Consider the following 18472-nt stretch of genomic DNA (forward strand, 5'->3'; position numbering starts at 1 on the left):
AGAACCTCCAAAGATTAGGACTTACCTAATCCTTCCCCCTTCCTGAGATAACTATTCTCTCCCTATCTTGCTGCTATACTTCGTACACACCCCTATGGTTGCACAGACCACAAAGTAATATTATTATTTGCCAACCAGGTTCTCCCACACTAGGCTCTCAGCTCCCTGTGGGCAGGGTCTAAGCACAGTCACTTTGTATCTCCAATTTCCACCACTCTGCCTCCATAGAGTAGCTGCCCGGAACATGTTTGTTAAACCAAACAAAAGCAGCAGCAAAAATTCTAAAACTCAGTATAGGCTGCACTTATAAAACACATGACCACGGAAACCTGAATATTCTAGGAAGCTAATCTTCATGCAGAAGGAGCCAGTAAGTTTCTATAAGGTTTAAATACAAGCTCTAGAGATAATATTATTATGTCCATCATTAAAAACTTACAAACACTGCACAACACTGTAAACATAATAAATAAATAATAAATGGGTGACTTCTGGGTCCACACATTGTGTCTGTGCCACCCCTCCCCATCTCCACCCTCCTTCTGTCCAGCACAGGCTGTAAAGCTCAAATCTGCTATTTTTAGCAATGAGTGATCAGAGGGCCTTGACTTCCACTGAGGATGAGGTGTGCAGGTGAGAAAATAAGAGCAGAACCAGCCATGGTAAGGCAAAGTATTTGCTGATTACAATCTTGGGTTATAAAGATAAAAAACAAAACAAAACAACACCAAACAAACCCACAATGCTTCCATGCCCTAAGACAGAAAATGGCTCAAACATCTGCAACAGAGCGCCTATTGGAACCAATAGGAACACAGCAGCAATTCCCCTCTGGCTTCTAAACATTTGCAAACTACTGATATGACACACGCACATGATGTTCAGAAGGCTTTAGACATCTCCCTGCGATGTCTAACGGACGGCAGAAAAGAGCCTCTTTTTTCTCTGGAGTTTTCCAAAAGTAAGACATTTTAATTGTGGAGAGTTAAGACTGCTGTCTCTCTCCATGGCAAATTCCAGCGTATGATTTTCCTTTGTGTTTGGAGGTGCTTAGGGTCCACCAGTATTTTGGGGATCTAGCTAAGGGGAAGTTGAGTTGGAGACATATCATTTTAACTGAAATTTGGAAACACATTTTGGAATGAGTCAATAAAACAATTGAGAAATTACAAACCTCTAATTTGGACATAAAAGAAAGATGCCTTCTTTGATTATCTGTAAGTGTTCTTATTAAAGAACTAAGATAAAATTCTGATAAAAATTAATGAGGTAGGACATAAAAGTGATAAAAATGCATGATAAAAATCAATGGAATGTACTTGAAGACTAAGACAATAATTTGAACAGATTTTTTTTTCCCCAGATCGTTCCAAAAGCAGTACTTCCCTAAAAGGAAGAGAGAATTTTCTAGTAGAAGTAATAGATAAGCTCTTGGATTGTTTGATTCATTAATGAAGAGGAAGGAATCATAATGTCATTTTGAAAAATACTGAAACTTCTTGCTGATTTGCTACAACATACTGATGCTGACAAAGATAACATAAAACTCAAAATACGTTTTCTGCAATAAGGAAACAGACAACAAGATAATTAATGAGTATGGCCAGTCTTCACTGATGCCCTGACCTTTTACAGCTCATACATGAAAAAACTGTGATAAAGTTTTTCTCAAATCAGATGTCAATTCTAAAATATAAGCTATTAATAATGAGTTATAAAACTGAAAAATATTTTAAAATTTCAATATAAAAAATTGGTCCACCACGCTAAGGACTAAAAAAATTTTTTTTTGCCATAGAAAATGATATTACAATATTGCTATCTTATAAAGATGTGATCAGAGATTGGCAGCCAAAAATGTTGACAAAAAGCTTTTTAGTTGTGTGTCAGGTAATTTATTAATAAAAATTATTACAGCATTTCTTCGATTTTTGATGTTTATGAATGAGAAAGATTTTGCTTTCTAGAGATGGTCCCCACAATATCTCCCATCCCATATGCTCTTCTTACAATGTAATCAACACACCTCTCAAGAGGTGGAGTTTGTTCCCTCCTCTTGAACTTTGAACAAGAGCAGACTTGTGACTGTGGCTGAAGAAATGCTGGTTAAGGCAGAATAATGGCCCCCACCAAAGATGTCCATGTCCTAATCCCCAGAACCTGAGAACATGTCACTTTACATGACAAATGTGGGGAATTAAGGGTGCAGATGGAAGAAGGGTTGCTAATCAACTGACCTTGAGTTGGAGACATTATCCTAGGTTTTCCAGGTGAATCCAGTGTAATTACAAGGACCTTTACAAGTGTAAAAGGAAGGCAGAAGAGTCAGAATTGAGAAAGATTTGAAGATGCTACAATGTTGGCTTTGAGCCAAGGCATGCAGTGGTCTCTAGAAGCTGGAAAAGGCAAGGGAATATATTTTCCATAAAGCCTCCAGAAAGAATGCAGCCCTGCCAACACTTTGGTTTTAGCTCAGTTAGACCCATTTCAAATTTCTGACCTCCAGAGCTATGACAGTAAATGTGTTGTTTTAAGCCACTAAGTCTACAGTAGCTTGTCATAGTAGCAATATGGAACTCGTATGGAAGCTATGTGACTGCCAAGGCTGGTTCATAAAAGGAAATAGTGTTCACGTGGTTTTTTCTGAGCTTTGTCCCCATGCTATGAGGAGGTGGACAGATCATGTGGAGAGGCCACATATGTGGGTGTTCCAGCCACCAGCCTCAGCTGAGATCCCAGCCCACAGTCAACATCCCCTGCAGATACATGAGAAGTTAGCCACAAGGTGACTCCAGCTCCAGCCATCATCTGAATGCAACTTCAAGGAAAACCCCGAGCAAGGACTGCAAGCTGCGCTCAGCCAACCTCAGAACTGTGAGAGATGATAATAAATGTATTGTTGTTGGTTAAGCCAGTAAGTTTTGGGTAATTCATTATACAATAGATAACTGGAACAGTGAGTAGATGTCAACTTCTAAAAATTTACAATTTTTCTAGATTTATCTCATTTAAAATATTTAAAATTTAAATATCTCATTTAAAATAAAATATCTCATTTAAAATAAATATTAACTTCCATATCTAATTTGTATTTCTAATTCTCCTTTTCCTAGAGAGAACCCCTCCAGGTGATAAAAATTCAACCCCCTCCCCATTCTCCACCAATTAAAAACAAACAAAAACAACAAAAAAACTTAGTTCTGCTCCTGCATGTAGCTATAATTTCTTTTTCAGAGCGTGGTTGAAAAATATAATAATACATATAATTAAACAGATCTGAGAATCTTGAAATAAAGCAATCTTTCCTTCTAGAAGTTTAAAGAAAAAAGCTCTCATTTTGAAGACACTTAGAAATGTTCACAAAAGCAAAATTTAAGGTTATGTATTCGTTCATATCACATTAAATGTCAATTGCCTATTCATCTGAGATCAACATAAGGGATAATTACTTTCACAGAAAATAAAAACTTCCTTTAGGAATAAAATGACACATTCAACAGATGTCTCCAAAATGACTCTGCCGACAATGTCAACTTCCCATAGCACTATGATGTCAAGGCAAGGCAGGAAGTATCTGATTTAGGTTATGTTTCTTGGGACATGTTGTAAAAGAGGAATGTGTTATGTAAATGATATACAATGTTCCAGAGTGCAGCCTGGGCCAATTAAAATATGCTTGCTTTGAGACCACCCCACCATTTCGAGATAATCAGCTCTGATTTCAGGAATCGCCATATTCTCAGTTGCACCTACCTTTGTCAGTCTTTCAACACCATGTCAGGGCTACTCCATTTATTCCAGCTGACTTTTAGCACAACAGAAAGAGCTCTGGATACTAAAGTGTCTGCCCCAGAGGCAAATGAGCATTGAGTTCTCTGGTTTCAGAGAGTCTGCGGGAGGCTCACTCACCCACAGGCTAGTGGGACTGTGAAGGGCTAACTGGGCCGGCTGGGAAAAGCCCTGCTGGGGTCATTCAGAGGGCCTCTACAGCGTAGGTAATTCTCCCAGTTCCAAAGCTGAGCACATCAACACGTGGGAGTGACTATCCCTAACCCTTGTATAGATAAATAAACATTCCCTCGGAAAGATGCCGCATGCTTCTATCACTACCAACAACAGCAACAAAATATCTGCGCAGTAAACAGATTTAAATGTTGGATTTGCTACTTTCAGATTTGAAGTCTTGTCCATGAGATAGTCAGAAAGCAGAATATATGAGATGTTCACTGATTTATTCTCTGGTGGCTTGAAAAAAGAGATTAATGGTCTGCCTATAAATTGTCTCATTCTTTTAAGTTCAGATTCAAATATGAGTTCTTGGTTGAAAAATCTGAATTGCTTCAAGAAGGCACTCCGGGTTAGGTTATGACTTTCCTGTTCCTTTCCCTGTGACAAGCATTCCTGCCTCCTTTACAGGGTTAATCCAAGCACTGGAAGTCTGGGGCTGCAAACCACCCTTAATAACAGAAAACAGCCTGGGTAGGGAGCTAGAAATAGTGAGCAGAGCGGAAGAGGGAGTGTGACCTCTGGTCAGCTTTCTCCATCCTGATTCTGGGGTTCTCTCCTTTCAGGACTGCTTTCCACCAGGCTCCTTTGATGAGTTTAGGGATGATCTTTCTCTTCCCTTCTTGAAGGCACAGCACTGTGAAAGTCCTAACAGCCTAGGTGTATATAGCAAAAGTGCTTTTATAAATGTTTGTGTTTACACAGGAAGTAGAACAACTACTCCCTGGGGTCTTCACCGCCCACCCCCACCCCCCCACCCCTGCCCCATTTGTTTGCTCACATGTTTGCTTTTTCAGATTAGAAAGCTGAGGCTCTGGACAAATCTAATTATTCAAGATAATCAAGGTACTATCTCTGGTGAGTAGGAAAGCTGGGATTCAAAGTCAGGCGTTTTGAGCCCTTGCTAGAGCTTCTGCCCTACCCCTCAGAGGTACCAGGGCATATTCTGGGACTGTGTTTTATTTATCTGTTTTTGTATCCCTGCCTAGTACCATGTCTGGCATCTAGTGTGTATTCATTAAATGTCTGTTGAATACAAAACTGGGATTTATTGTCTAAAACTATCATTTGTGAGGAGGAAGATGCTATCTGGAAAGCTGTTTGGGAATTTTTATGCCTTGCAGAGTTCAGGGAAATGGAGTTTAAAGCCCTTGGGGAAAGTGCCACAGCAGCCATGTGGGAATATTCTGTTTTCTTTTCAAGGTAGACACTTCAGTGTGGGTAGGACACGCCTCACGAGTCAAGGACCCGCTGAATGGAGTCACGTTTCTGTGTGCATGGGCCACAGCTTATCTCCTGCTCTGTGCCCACCTTCTATTTTCAGTCTCAGATGTCACTGAGGACAGCTGGTTTCCTGTCAGGCCTTCATGGGGTGATGGGTGGTAGGGTATCACCCAACCCCACTGCACCCCATCACTGTACTATAGATCAAATATCTTTTTTTTTCCACTGTGGAAGGGACTTTATTTTTTAATTTTCTATTGAAGTATAGTCAGTTATGCTGTCAATTTCTGGTGTACAGCATAATGTTTCAGTCATACATATACATCATGTATTTGTTTTCATATTCTTTTTTCATTTTAGATTACTACAAGATATTGAATATAGTTCCCTGTGCTATACAGAAGAAACTGGTTGTTTATTTATCTTATACATAGCAGTTAATATTTGCAAATCTCAAACTCCCAATTTATCCCTTCTCACCCTCTTTCCTCCCCGTAACCATAAGTTTGTTTACTATGTTTATGAGTCTGTTTCTGTTTTAAGTTTCTGTAGATAAGTTCATTCGTGGAAGACCAAACATCTTATAATGAGATAGATCCCCTCAAAGCCCTTCTTAGGGACTGCCAGATTTCTGATTCCCTGTTCTGTCTGTGCACATGATGCAGGAAATTCGCCCTTAAGGAAGCTTAAGGAAGACTGAAAGGCAGCTAACAGGTGAGGGCTGATTAGCCCAGGGAGGATGTCTTTTTAATACCTAACACCTACAGCTGCAGCAAAGTAAGCCACAGTGATAAGGACAAAAAACAGGAGAAAGGCTGTCTTTAAGGAAAAAAAAAAATTAAAAAAAAAATTAACAAGCAACCAAAAAACTCAGGAGAGTACAAAGAAAAACCTTGCATCATTTTCTGCCCCAGAAGATAATCATTGTTAAGAGGAGGTGTTTTTTTTTTTTTTAAAGTATGATGTAATTACTGGAGCAATTACTTTTTTAATGATTGCTTTCCTTTGTCTTAGAAAGATAGGTGGACTAAAATGTACAGAGGGCTTCATATTGGACAACTTGATCAGTTTTTTCTATACTGAACAGGGCCTGTAAAGAGCAGGAAATCCAACACCATTTACAAAGCTGTCTCATGAGAACTGCTCATCATTCAAGAAGCTGCCTCTTAGAAGAGACATACAATGACAATTATGCAGTGTAGAGTTTACACTTTGTAGAACTTTATAACAGTTAGTGATCTAGGCAAAGACCAATTTCTCCATCTCTTCCTTTTTGTCTTCTGTCTTCTCTATTATTTACAAAATCTTCTACCACATAATTCCACATTTCCTGTCACACCACTTATTCTGTATCTTATGTTCCTTTTCTATCTCTGCTCTCCTCCTTGAAAAAAAGGCCCCAACCTCTTTGACATTTTGGTCACAGCTCTCCTTTCTCTCATTGTACGTATTTTCCATCTAGCTGTTTTCTGTCTCTCTCTCTGGACTTTGTCCACTGGGCCTCTTATACACTGTACAATGAGCTGTCATGTATGTAGGAGATTCTAATCTCAGCTAGATTTTCCATGTTAGTTAATGCCTTCTTTTATGTTTTTCAGCATAGATTTCCAGCATGATGTTTATGTCAAATAAAAGTAATACTTTTAACAATGTCTCAAAGATCAAACACTGAATAAAATTATGGAAACTGTAAATCACTTAAAAGTAGTCTGTTAATGTAGTTTTATTAATTTTCCAAAATCCCAAACAGGGCCACACCTCTCTGAAATAGGAGGATTAGCTCTTTGAGCTCCCCTCCCCATAGCTGCTCTGTGCTCCAGACGCTTATGTCCAGTCCCAGCTAATATGCTAAGGGATCTATTTCTAAAATTCCTTAGGTGCTCTGGAAAAAAGAGAAAGCTGTTTGGAAAGCTATGTTATGTGCCTTCCCATATACAAGTAACAGAACAATTCATAGAAAACATACAGAAGGGTAGAAAAGAGAAATGATTTCCCAGGGGCTAATTGATTATTAAGAGTAGAACTCAAGAATGTGCTATTTACCGATTTGTGTGTTTAGCAGACGGCCAGCGAGGAACTGCAAGGAAAGTAAAGACAGTAACTAAAAATACTGGAGGGGAGCCTCTTACACCCCCCAAAATACTCCTTGTGAAACTTTCTCCCGCCAAATGCACCCTTTGCTTTGAATTTTTTGCCCCGCCCCAGGAGAGGTGTCACCTCTTAATGACAACGCTAATATATAATAGACAATAAATGATAATTTGTGGGTGACCAAGGATCAAGAACCCTCTCAGAACCTTCATTAAAACAACAGCACAATTACAACCTCAGGAGGTATGCTATTATTAGATGTTTATGTACCATCGTCAATGTGCACAGGTAAGTTTTTTTTTAAGCCCCATCATTGAATATTCATTTTTATTACAGAAAAATTTCAAGGTACACAAAAGTAGAAAGAATAGTATAACGAACCCTCTGTATCCATCACCCAGTTTCAACAACTCGACTTTTTGCCAATCCTGTTTCAGCTGTCCTTTCCATTTTCCCCTCTTGGTCGGAAAACTTTAAAGCAAATATTAAAGATGACAGCATTTTATTCGTAAATATGTCAGTAAGCATCCCCAAAATTTTACAGTAACTTGATTGATTATTGCAAAATGGACCTGCACAAAAAAATACAAAAGGAACATTGAAAACCCTCCCGTGGTGGAAAGACTTGTCACAAACGTTATCTAGCTGTTCTGGTTCTTTGGAGGTGAGAGCCGAGCGTGGTATTCCTCTGGGAGGGGCGGAGGTGGCAGAGGGAAGGGACTGACCCTAGGGACAACTGAATGCGTTCCTCAGGAGCTGGCCACCCAGGCATGCGCAATCCAGACCCCAGAGTTGCTAAGGCCCCATGGAAGACAGAGGCTCCGGATACAGTGACAACCAATCACAGGACTCCAAGGCTAATCAATTAGCCAATCCGGATTCGAGAGTGAATCAGCCTCAGCAGTCTGCTCGCCCCACCAACATCCAATCGGGGAGCCAGCTACTTTGGGCGGACTTTTCAAAACAGCGAAAACAAAACAAATCAGGGACCTTTAAAAGGTGCAATGAGACCAGAAACTATCTCCTTCCGCCTCTCACTCCTATCACTCCCCTTTTCTTCCCCTTATGGATCAACCCCAGAATAAAGCCGACGCCCAGATTCCACCCTTCGCCCAGGAACCGAGAGGGAGGAGTGGCTCACTAAAGCAAAGGCGAGCTGAGGAGGCCACAAAGCTGGCTGGGGACGCCACAAAGCTGGCTGGAGACAGAGACTTAGGGGCGGGACTCTTTTTCAAAGACTGTTGAGGAAGCGGCGGATCCCTCCGCGGGGAGTCACGTGGCCCGCCCCCTTGGGGGCGTCGGAGACTCAAAACAAAAACAAGGGGTTTGCCTGGGTCTCCGCGGTGGTGGCGGCGGCGGCGGTAGAGCCCGTTGAGGGGCAGGGCTAGAGGGGCTAGCGCTGCGCCCCAGCCGGAGAGTGGGCGCGCGGGGAGCGGGATGAAGCCGGGGCTGTGAGGCCGAGGGGGCGGTGGCAGGGAAGAAGGGTCGGATGCTGGTCCAGGGGCACTGCTGAAGCGGCGGGTCCTTGACCTCGGAGACAGGTCCGGACGCCCCCGCTGCGCCCAGTCGGCTCCGACCGCGGCGCCGCGGCCCGGTGGAGGCGCATCTCCAGCACGGTGAGTGGGCCCACCCGGGATCGCGGAGTTTCTTTGTTCGCGAACTGGACCACAGGGGTCGAGTCAGAGTGCCCATCCCTCAGCCTGGGAAGCGATTCCCGTCCTGCCCTCAGCCCTGGGCAGTGGGCGCCTGGAGGCGGAGATATGCTGGTGGGATGGATGGAGGGGTCGAGGAGGCTGAAGACAGTTCTTTGGTGTACCCCCTCCTCCCCTTCATTTAACCACGGGGCCTCGCTGGGGTGGTTCTTCTTGGATTGACACAGCCTTGGGTCTCCGCATAGTTGCGGAATCCCGGGCATCAGTGGATGGACGGGCGACCTCTGGGAACGGGGAGGGCTGGAATTGTTCCCAGACGCCGACCCGGTGGGCCGCGCCACCTTAGCTCTTTCTGGGATCGGGGTCTGCCTCTCGGGTTGTGTACCGAGTAGGCGCTGCCGAAGCGGCTGGGGAAGGCTTGCGGGCTGGACTCCAGCGAGTGGGGTTTCTGGAGCTGGGCTCCGCGGGAGGGGCGGGGCTCGGGAGTCTCCTCCCTCCGGTTCTTTGTTCAGTCGCGAGACTTTCTCTCCCTTCCCCCCCACCCCATTGTGCAAAGCCCCAGCCCACCGGATCCACTGCGATCGGTGTCCCCAGTGCATTCCACTGGGCAGAAGCCTTCCCCCCCCCCACGACTTCAGCTGGGGCAGACCGTCCGGACACCGCCACTCGGGGACAGTTTCCTGTTTGTGAAACGGCGGGGAGGCCGGAGCTGGCCGGTCTGACCCAGCGCTGGCCGGCGGACGTGACCACAGGCCCTCCCCCTGCCACACCTCCCTGGCGGTGGGGGAGGATTGCATTGGGGTTTGGCTGGACGTGACTGGTCCCCTCACCCGCTCCGCGCCTGGGTGTGCTGGGGTGCCCCTCGCTGGAGGTACTGGCACCATCTCTTTGTCCCCTCCCCCTTCCCCCAGCCACCCCCGGGATACACTCTAACTGTGTGATGTATTTGCTGCAGATGAAGGATTTGGGGGCAGAGTACTTGGCCGGTCGTGAAGGGGTCCAGCTCTTTGGATTGTTGAACCTCTACTTAGAACAGGAACAGAGATTCCAACCTCGAGAAAAAGGACTGAGCTTGATCGAGGCCACCCCAGAGGTGAGTTCCCAGGAAGGATAACTTGCTCCAGCAGCTGATAGGGCTTGGGGAGATAACTTTAAAAACAGTTTGTTTTTTTTTTAATCAAGACTAAAGGTTGCAAAGTTTCTTAAAACCAAAATTGGTCTTCCTAGAGTACTAAGATAAATCTTAAGTCAGGGTCATTCTTTTGTTTCTTAGCAAGAATGAGAATGGTACTAACTCTAGGGAAGTGTTTTTCATGTGTGGCACCCCCAGCCTGCAGCTTCTCTGTGGGACATTCCCTGGGAATTGAGCAGTTCATTTGTGGAAATACCCTCTGCCTATGCAATACTTCTGTATAGTCAGCTCTTAAATGCTATTTTTAAAAAAAGAAAACAAGCAAGGAACCTTCTGTATATCCATTACAGGGGAATTGAATTATATTTGCTATAACCCTATGGAAGTGTGGCAACAGTTAACTTTATATTGAATTGCTGAATGTCTTTTACAATGTATGTTTTTCAAAAAGCAATGATATATACACATTTTGTATCTGATAAAGTGTAGTGCTTTGGTTGAAATGGTAACACATTTTTTCCATTTTCTTTTTTAAAATTTACTTTAAAATTTTTTGGTTTTTTGGAGGGGGAGATAATTAGGTTTATTTATCATTATTGTTTTTTAATGGAGGTACCAGGGATTGAACCCAGGACCTCATGCATGCTCAGGACACACTCTACCACTGAGCTCAGCACATACTCTATCCTCTCCCCCTTTTCTCCCGTTTTCTTGAAGATTAAAGGAAAAATACTACCTTACTTGAATCTGTGTGTATTATTCATCTAGTTCTAAGACAGTCATAATCATTGGCTCTTGGTTTTTATTGCAGAATGGTAACACTTTGTGTCCAAGATTGAGAAATGCCAAAGTAGAAGATTTAAGGAGTTTAACCAACTTTTTTGGATCTTGCACTGAAACTTTTGTCCTGGCTGTCAATATTTTGGACAGATTCTTGGCTCTTATGAAGGTATTTGATCATTTTTATATAAAATGATTTTTTTTTATATCCAGTGCCTAGCACAATGCCTAGCATACAAAGCTTCAAAAAATATTTGGCAAATGAATGTAACAATGTCACCATACATGAACATTTTTAATAATTGGAATTGTGAGCTTTAGTCCAGATTAAGAGACCACAAAAGTTAAGTGTATTGTTGTATCTTAAATTAGGTTTTGCTGAACCTCTTTATATCCCTTCTTGTTGAAGCTGCAGCAAAAAAGATTCCTGTTTTTTAGGTATTCTCTATATATGCAGTTCTCAAAATAAGGTTTTCCATTTTCATCTCCCATTATGTTTCTGTTGAACCTAGGTGTTTTTAAACCTAGGTGTTTTTGTTTTATATGACAAATGGAAGTATAGCACTGTATTCAAGGTGACCTATTGCCTTCCCTATGAGGAGCCTTTTCAAAGCAGGGGACCACAGTTATCAGCAACTGTTAGAAAAATGTGGTGATTCTTCTGCCAGTAGGATTGCTGTCAGCTGCTGGGTCAGTTTTCAGGGCACTGAAAAGAAAAGGGCAGCCATCTGTCCATGGTAGCTTTTACATATGCTCCACTCTGCACATCTGATGCAATATCTCTTTGGGGAAATTTGCATTGAAGTAGGGGATGATTCTTAAATAGATAAGATAAAAAGATAAGTAGAATGTATTATTTTTATATCCAAAGAAGTATATTTTCTTGGTGTTCAAAGGCTTGATTTATTCTGGGGGGGGGGGTTGTACTATTTTGTATTTCATAAGTTTGAAATACAGAGTATATAATGCAGTATTAGAAACCTAGCTTTTGAACTTGCATTTAAATTTTTTACCTGCATTTAAAATTAAATAATGTAAATGCTCAAAATGTCTTTTGTTTTTCTAAAGGTAGGTTAAGACAGTTTAAAATGTAAAAGCAATTAAGTATTGTGTGTAAAGGTAAAAGCAGGGAAGCAGCTTGATTGTATTCTGTTTTAGGAGTAGGGGCTCATTACAATATTCTTTCAAGTATCTGCTTTGCCAAATCAAAGGGACAATTGTTGGAAGAAGCCTTTTGTTCTTTGTTTTCCAGGTGAAACCTAAACATTTGTCTTGCATTGGAGTCTGTTGTTTTCTGCTGGCTGCTAGAATAGTTGAAGAAGAATGCAATGTCCCATCCACTCATGATGTAATCCGGATTAGTCAGTGTAAATGTACTGCTTCTGACATAAAACGGATGGAAAAAATAATTTCGGAAAAATTGCACTATGAAATGGAAGCTACTACTGCCTTACACTTTTTGCACTTATACCATACTATAGTACTTTGTCATACTTCAGAAAGGTCAGTGGGGTTATAAATTAAAATTATGTATTTTTGCATTGCCATAAGTAACAAAGACTTAGAATGCTGATGAAATTTACATTTTTATACCCTCCCGACCTTAAACTTGGACTTTTGGTGACAAATTTTTTTTTCTTTGACAAGTATTTAAAATTGTTTAAATCTTTAGAAGTTTAATAAATAAATATTCATCCTTTCTTTTCATCATATAGGAAAGAAATACTGAGTCTTGACAAACTGGAAGCTCAGCTGAAAGCTTGCAGCTGCCGACTTACCTTTTCAAAAGCAAAAGTAAGTCAGTTCCTTGCTTATCTCACTCAGTTTCTGTTTTGAATTAAAAAAAATACTTACTTTTCTTAACTTTTTTTTGTAGCCATCTATATTAGCTTTGTGCCTTCTCAATTTGGAAGTAGAATCTTTGAAATCCATTGAATTATTGGAAATTCTCTTGCTTGTTAAAAAACATTCCAAGGTAAGTATCTTCAGTTCTTAATCTTTAAAGCAAATTTCTTCCTAGTGTTGTTTTATTTTTTTCTGTGGTCCCTTAAACATTAAGTAACACTTTGTGAGGTTCTTAAGTGTTGATGTTCTCAAAATGCAGCTTTGATCCAGACAGTATTAAGCTGGAAGGGAATTAGTCACAGCCTGGCTTCTTTTTACATTCAGGTGTCCCTTGTGTAGTATTCTTGCTAGTTGATAATGACAGCGGTCTACATTGCCCCGTGCACATTGTTCTAAAATGCGTACTAAGAGGTAGACTTAGTAAATAACACTAATGGCACCCTATTGCATCTGTAGGACTGAGTCATCGTCCCATTAGTAGTGTTACCAAAATAACATCAGTTATGTTTTTCTTTTTAAACTCCTTCATCAGGCCAGCCCAATAAATTTTTTTTTCAGTTGTAACGAGGTGTAAAACAAACGAAAGCATAGTTCTTTTTCTTAAGCTAATAGTCCAGTTGGAGAAGTATGGAACTTAATATGAGGCAGGGAGTTCTGTCATTTATTAATTCTGTGTGGCAGTGCTGTATGGTCTTTGTCTCTGAACATAGGGAGTACTTCAGGGTTTTGCTAGCAGAAAAGTAGGATAGAACGCGAGAGGCACGATGACTGGGAGCCTGGTTGTACCAAAAGTGAAAGTTTGGGCAGCAAAGGCTTACGAGCAGGAAGTTGGGAGAGTCATTGAGAGTAGGTTTGAAGATAGAATGTCTAGGTGAAATCGCAGGCAGGGTTAAGGATATCCAGCTCAGTGGGTTTGGAAGCCAAGCGTGAAAATGAGGCAAGGAGTTACGAATGACCAGATTTGGACCTAATGATGGAGGGAGATTTGAGAGAAATTAATTTGTGATCAAAAAAGTATGATGTTAGGTCCTTGTGTACCTTTCAGATAGGGAGATGTCTAGCAGATATTTGGCAATCTGGAATAAAAACTCAGAAGGCAAATCATAGTTGGAGATTGAGATTAGAAATTTCTGATGAGGAAATAATAGTTGAAGCCATAAGAGATTTGTGAGAGTCCTTTGCTTAGGGGTCAGTTAAATCTCTGTGTTTTCAGCATTGGCAGTTTCCCCATGAGGACCCAACTAAAGGAAGGTACACTAGACAGATATACAAGCACTGTCAGGTTGGAAAGAAGTTTTCTAGAAGGAGGTGGTCAGGAGTATTGAATTTTGATGAAAGGCCCGGTATAATGAGAACTGGTAGGTGATGTCCGGAGAATAAGGAGTGGTAGAAGCCAGATCGCACGGGAATTAATACGTAGCTGGATTAGGTGGAAATGGAGGCCAAATGATATAAAATCATCTGTTTGTGGTGCAGGTACATGCATTGTGAAGCATTTGGTTTTAACAGGTAACTTCCAACTTTTGTTTAACCATGAGTTTATTAATTTGAATATAAACCTTTATAATAACGTTACTTGGAAACATCTTCAGTGACGATTCCTTGAAATAAATTTGGGTACTCCCCAGTGGTGGAGGAACTGTGCCCTTCTGGGGAAATTCCTCTTCTCTCATGTTGCTAACTTCTCCATTTGCAGATATCTGGTGTCTTAATGTAAATACGTAGCCATCTGAATAATACTGTTACAGAAACCTAAATTGTGTTGAATTCCTTTGCATTGAGACTATCAGAGAATATACTTGATAACTGATTCATTAACAGACCTAGTGTTTTTAGGTCCGTGTGTTTTCTTAAAATAGGCAGAGCATTCTATGTATTGAATCCTACGTACATTTTTTATTACCTATGTTGCTCCTCCCCTAAGGTAGTGGTTACCAAATTTTGACTGCACATCAGACTTACCTGGGGAGCTTTAAAAATTCTTGATGCCCAGATCACACCCCATATCAATTAAGTAAGACTATCTCGGGGTGGGAGCCAAGCATCACTATTTTTAATGCTCACAGGGTGATTGAAAGGTACAGCAAGTTTTAGGAACCACTGTCATAACCTGTTCATTTAAATGTTTTTTTCAGGTTAATGACTCTGAGTTCATTTACTGGAGGGAGTTAGTTTCTAAATGCCTAGCCGAATATTCTTCTCCTGAATGTTGCAAACCAGATCTTAAGAAGTTGGTTTGGATAGTCTCAAGGCGCACAGCCCAGAACCTCCACAATAGCTACTACAGTGTTCCTGAGCTGCCGACCATCCCGGAGGGGGGTTGTTTTGATGAAAGTGAAAGGTAAGAAGGCTCCTTGACTACTTAGACTCAGCCAGACTAAATGTTACTGATTTTTGTATATCAGAGCCCCTACCTCTAACAGCATTATTTCTTCAGGTGACAGAATTAACCAGAAGTAGTTTTATTAAAATACTTAATAATTTGGAAGTGTACTTCCCCACTGTTTTTCTTTATTAAAAACAAACAAACAAAGCCCAGCATCCTGTACATCATTTCCTCCCCAGGGCTTATAACTGGAAGTTTGTCCTTTTGGCCACCTCCCCCTGCACCCTTGCCCCCTGCAACCACCCGTCTGTTCTGTGCATCTATGGGTTCTGTTTTTTTGGTTTTTGATTCCACATACAGTATGAGATACAGTGTTTGTCTTTCTCTGACTCACTTCACTCCTCCCCCCTTTAAAAACTGGTTATTTGCCATCTCCTTTGGTCTTTGAAATACAGTTTAGTTAAAAACAACATCAACTGAAACAGCATTCTGGGCTTTTAAACAGTATGAATTCCTATTATGTTACTGTGGCAAGAGGCTGCAGGTTAAATGACTGGAAAATAAAGGGAACTACTACCACCATCTTGGTAGACTTTTATAGATATGTTTAGGTTTGCCAAATGCCATTGTCTTATTCAGAGTTTATTTTGTTGAGTAAAATTAATTATTTATTTTTATTAAATTTGTTCTATGCTATAGGGATAAGGGAGTAGAAGTTCCATTTTCATAGCTTGTTGGTTTCTTGGTCTGTTATTTGAGAATATCAGTGATATAGTTATTGAACTGATGCAAGAAAGACATCAAAACCATATGGTAGGAGATCTTTGTCATTAGTCTGCATTTATTGAATTTAAAATACTTAGACTTCTACAGTTAGCTGCTGATAGTCATTAATTGGTACAAGAATAATAGTTTGGTAAATGGTAATTTGTTTAAACCTCTTAAGTCTATTTTCTAAGGAGATGACAATAGACTTCACTTTAGGAAGTCTTTGTAAGTTAAATATTATCTCTGTAAAGCTTAAATTTTGAATGTAAAAATCCTGAGACTGGAGATACTTGTTGAGCAGTTTTATTCTGCCTGTACAACATGTAAGTGTATTTTAGATAACGGGGTCCTCTTCTTTTTCTTTTTCCCTTTAGTGAGGACTCCTGTGAAGATATGAGTTGTGGGGAGGAGAGCCTCGGCAGCTCCCCTCAACGGGAGCAGGAGTGCGCTTTCTTCTTCAGCCTCAAAGTGGCTCAGACTCTGGGCTTTCCGTCTTAGAGATCTAACCATTCTGGGTCCGAATTTAAAGTGTGTGTACCAGTTTCAAAGCAATAAATGGGGTAGTCGGTGGTTTCCTGGTCCAGCTCCCATCTAGGCAGGAATTGCATAGCCTGGAATACCTACCTTCTATTTATTACTCAGATTGGATCTGGCCTATTTTCATATTTAATCCTAAGCCATCAAATGGGTTAGTGCCTCTTAAACAGTTAACAGTACTTTAGACATTGGCACTTTATTTTTCTCATTGATCTTTAGCTACTTGGGGGAGGAGGGAAGGTGCTGATACCTTCAACTTACTACTTTTTGAGAAGATTTTTAAAGATGAATAATGTAGTTAAACTTTTTATAAAGCCTTCAGGTGTCTTTAAACAGACGGGGAGTGTGCAGGTGCTTCCTTAGCAGGGACAATGGGTAATCCTTTACTGGTTTATCTTAGATCTCCCCCTCCCCCCACTCTCAGAACAGAGAATATACTCTTAAAATGTCAAACACCTTTTTGGTGATTTTTTTGTTTTTTAAGTGATCAATGTACTCTCTGACGCAGACTTTATAAACTTAGGAATTACAATATTGACATTTCTGTGACTTTTAGTATGTAATGTCTTAACTTTGAGGTTTCTGCCAAAGCGGAAATAAGCAACAGGCTAATAAGGTTGTTAGACAGTTGCATTCCTAATGCCTAAGTGTTGTCAGACTATAGTATTATTTTAATGTTTTAAAAACAGTCCATGATCTGCTGGTTTTGCATGTACCTGTATGAGAGCAGTGCAGGAGGCTGAACAGAATTAGGTAACTATGAAATTGATAAATGTTGGTCTGGTAGCACATTTTATCTCATTTTCTTATATTAAAAAGGTCTGCATGATTACAGTTTATTTCCTTTGTAATTCACATTTCAGAAATAATGGTATTAGTATATGGGTGCCAAGACTGAATATGAAGTGTAAAAAAAAAAACTTAAGTGTTTGTAGTGTTATAGTTTTAAGCATATCTGTGTGGTGGTACAGCCATAGGAATAGGGATTTATAAACTCTGTGCACATGAGATTTTGTACAGAGAATTTTTTTTAACTTTATAAACTGTATATGAAAATGTAAATCTTTAAAAATGTACATAAAAATACTGTTATTTTTTTACTATGTGTGATAGTCTAGTCATTGCATGTAAATATAACTTATTGTGTATTCTGTATTATAAATCGTAGTGATGACTTACTTTTTCTCTGGTAAGTCAACAGCCATTGGATGTTTTCTGAAGTGGATCTTTTTGAGATAATAATAGATACAGCTCAAAATAAAAATACTAATGAATTGTACTCCTTGTTTGCAATTACTTCTTAATTTTTAATTTTTTTGGTGAAAAAGAAAAAGTGCTTGTTATATATATTTCAGTGAGAAGGCTTGAAGTGAGGCTGGAGTGTCTCCAGGATAAGCCCTCTCTTTGGTTGCAGAAGTCCCCTAGGTAATATTTCCTCACCAGTTTGGCCCTTAGCCTTGAAGATACTGAAAGTGAATCTGTCACTTGAGAGTTGACCTCTCTCTGGACTCAAATGAAACAGAAGAGTGTCATATTAACCCAAATGCCTGTTAGTTTATGGTGAAAGCCAGCAGGTGTCAAGTAGACCAGAATAGTCAGGCTGGTAGGTTAGCACAGTCTCTGCAGACAAGCCAAATTCTCAGAAGGTTGCTTACTGACCAGGCACTCGGGCAGTGAGCTCTGGACCTTGCCAGCCTCAGGCTTGTTTTGCAAGTAGTGACTTTTTTTTTTTTTTTTGGCATGGTTTCTCCATCTAGTTTGGTTTTTGGAGACCTTTATTTTCTCTAGTTAGGTAGAAAATAAGATACACTGAATATGGTTTTCATGTAACTCCTCTTCTCCCCGGAGATAAGGGTGTTTTCCTACCCTCCTAGTGGAGAATCCAAACGGTCCTCCCTCTCTTACTGAGTAATATTGGCAAACGGTAGACAATATATTCTGCTTTCAGATTTTGATTTGTTGAGATGCACAAGCTATTTGTGGCTTTCCAAGTCTTGAACCCTCTTCAGTTCTAGGATTTTATTGCTTTTCTTACTAGATGATTTTTTGTGTGAATCTGTCCACACGTGACTTGATCTGTTCCCCTTTCTGGTTTTCCATATATTTAGAGCT

The 18472-nt window shown here is 40.6% G+C and overlaps 1 protein-coding gene across 2 annotated transcripts; it reads left to right on the plus strand.

The window, feature by feature from the left end:
* The first annotated feature begins 8577 nt into the window (after positions 1 to 8577).
* On the plus strand, positions 8578 to 17639 carry CCNG2 (cyclin G2). Of its 2 annotated transcripts, none has more exons than XM_010969292.3 (8): positions 8578 to 8936; positions 9928 to 10065; positions 10916 to 11053; positions 12137 to 12387; positions 12600 to 12678; positions 12761 to 12859; positions 14865 to 15070; positions 16198 to 17639. In XM_010969292.3, the coding sequence occupies exons 2-8, from the start codon at positions 9928 to 9930 to the stop codon at positions 16319 to 16321; spliced, it is 1035 nt and encodes a 344-aa protein (XP_010967594.2). In that variant the 5' UTR covers positions 8578 to 8936; the 3' UTR covers positions 16322 to 17639. The 2 variants fall into 2 exon arrangements, with proteins under 2 accessions (XP_010967594.2, XP_010967595.2); XM_010969293.3 differs by lacking the exon at positions 8578 to 8936 and adding an exon at positions 8993 to 9843.
* Positions 17640 to 18472: the final 833 nt, after the last annotated feature.

This window comes from Camelus bactrianus, chromosome 2 (assembly GCF_048773025.1).
Source record: "Camelus bactrianus isolate YW-2024 breed Bactrian camel chromosome 2, ASM4877302v1, whole genome shotgun sequence".
NCBI classification, from domain to species: Eukaryota; Metazoa; Chordata; class Mammalia; order Artiodactyla; family Camelidae; genus Camelus; species Camelus bactrianus.

What these genes read in the sequence shown, in the direction of transcription:
- CCNG2 (XM_010969292.3), top strand. Translation starts at nt 9,928, where the DNA reads ATGAAGGATTTGGGGGCAGAGTACTTGGCCGGTCGTGAAGGGGTCCAG. An exon ending in CTTTGTCATACTTCAGAAAG is followed by an intron (nt 12,388 to 12,599) that starts GTCAGTGGGGTT and finishes TTCATCATATAG; the next exon opens with GAAAGAAATACTGAGTCTTG. An exon ending in TTACCTTTTCAAAAGCAAAA is followed by an intron (nt 12,679 to 12,760) that starts GTAAGTCAGTTC and finishes TTTTTTTTGTAG; the next exon opens with CCATCTATATTAGCTTTGTG.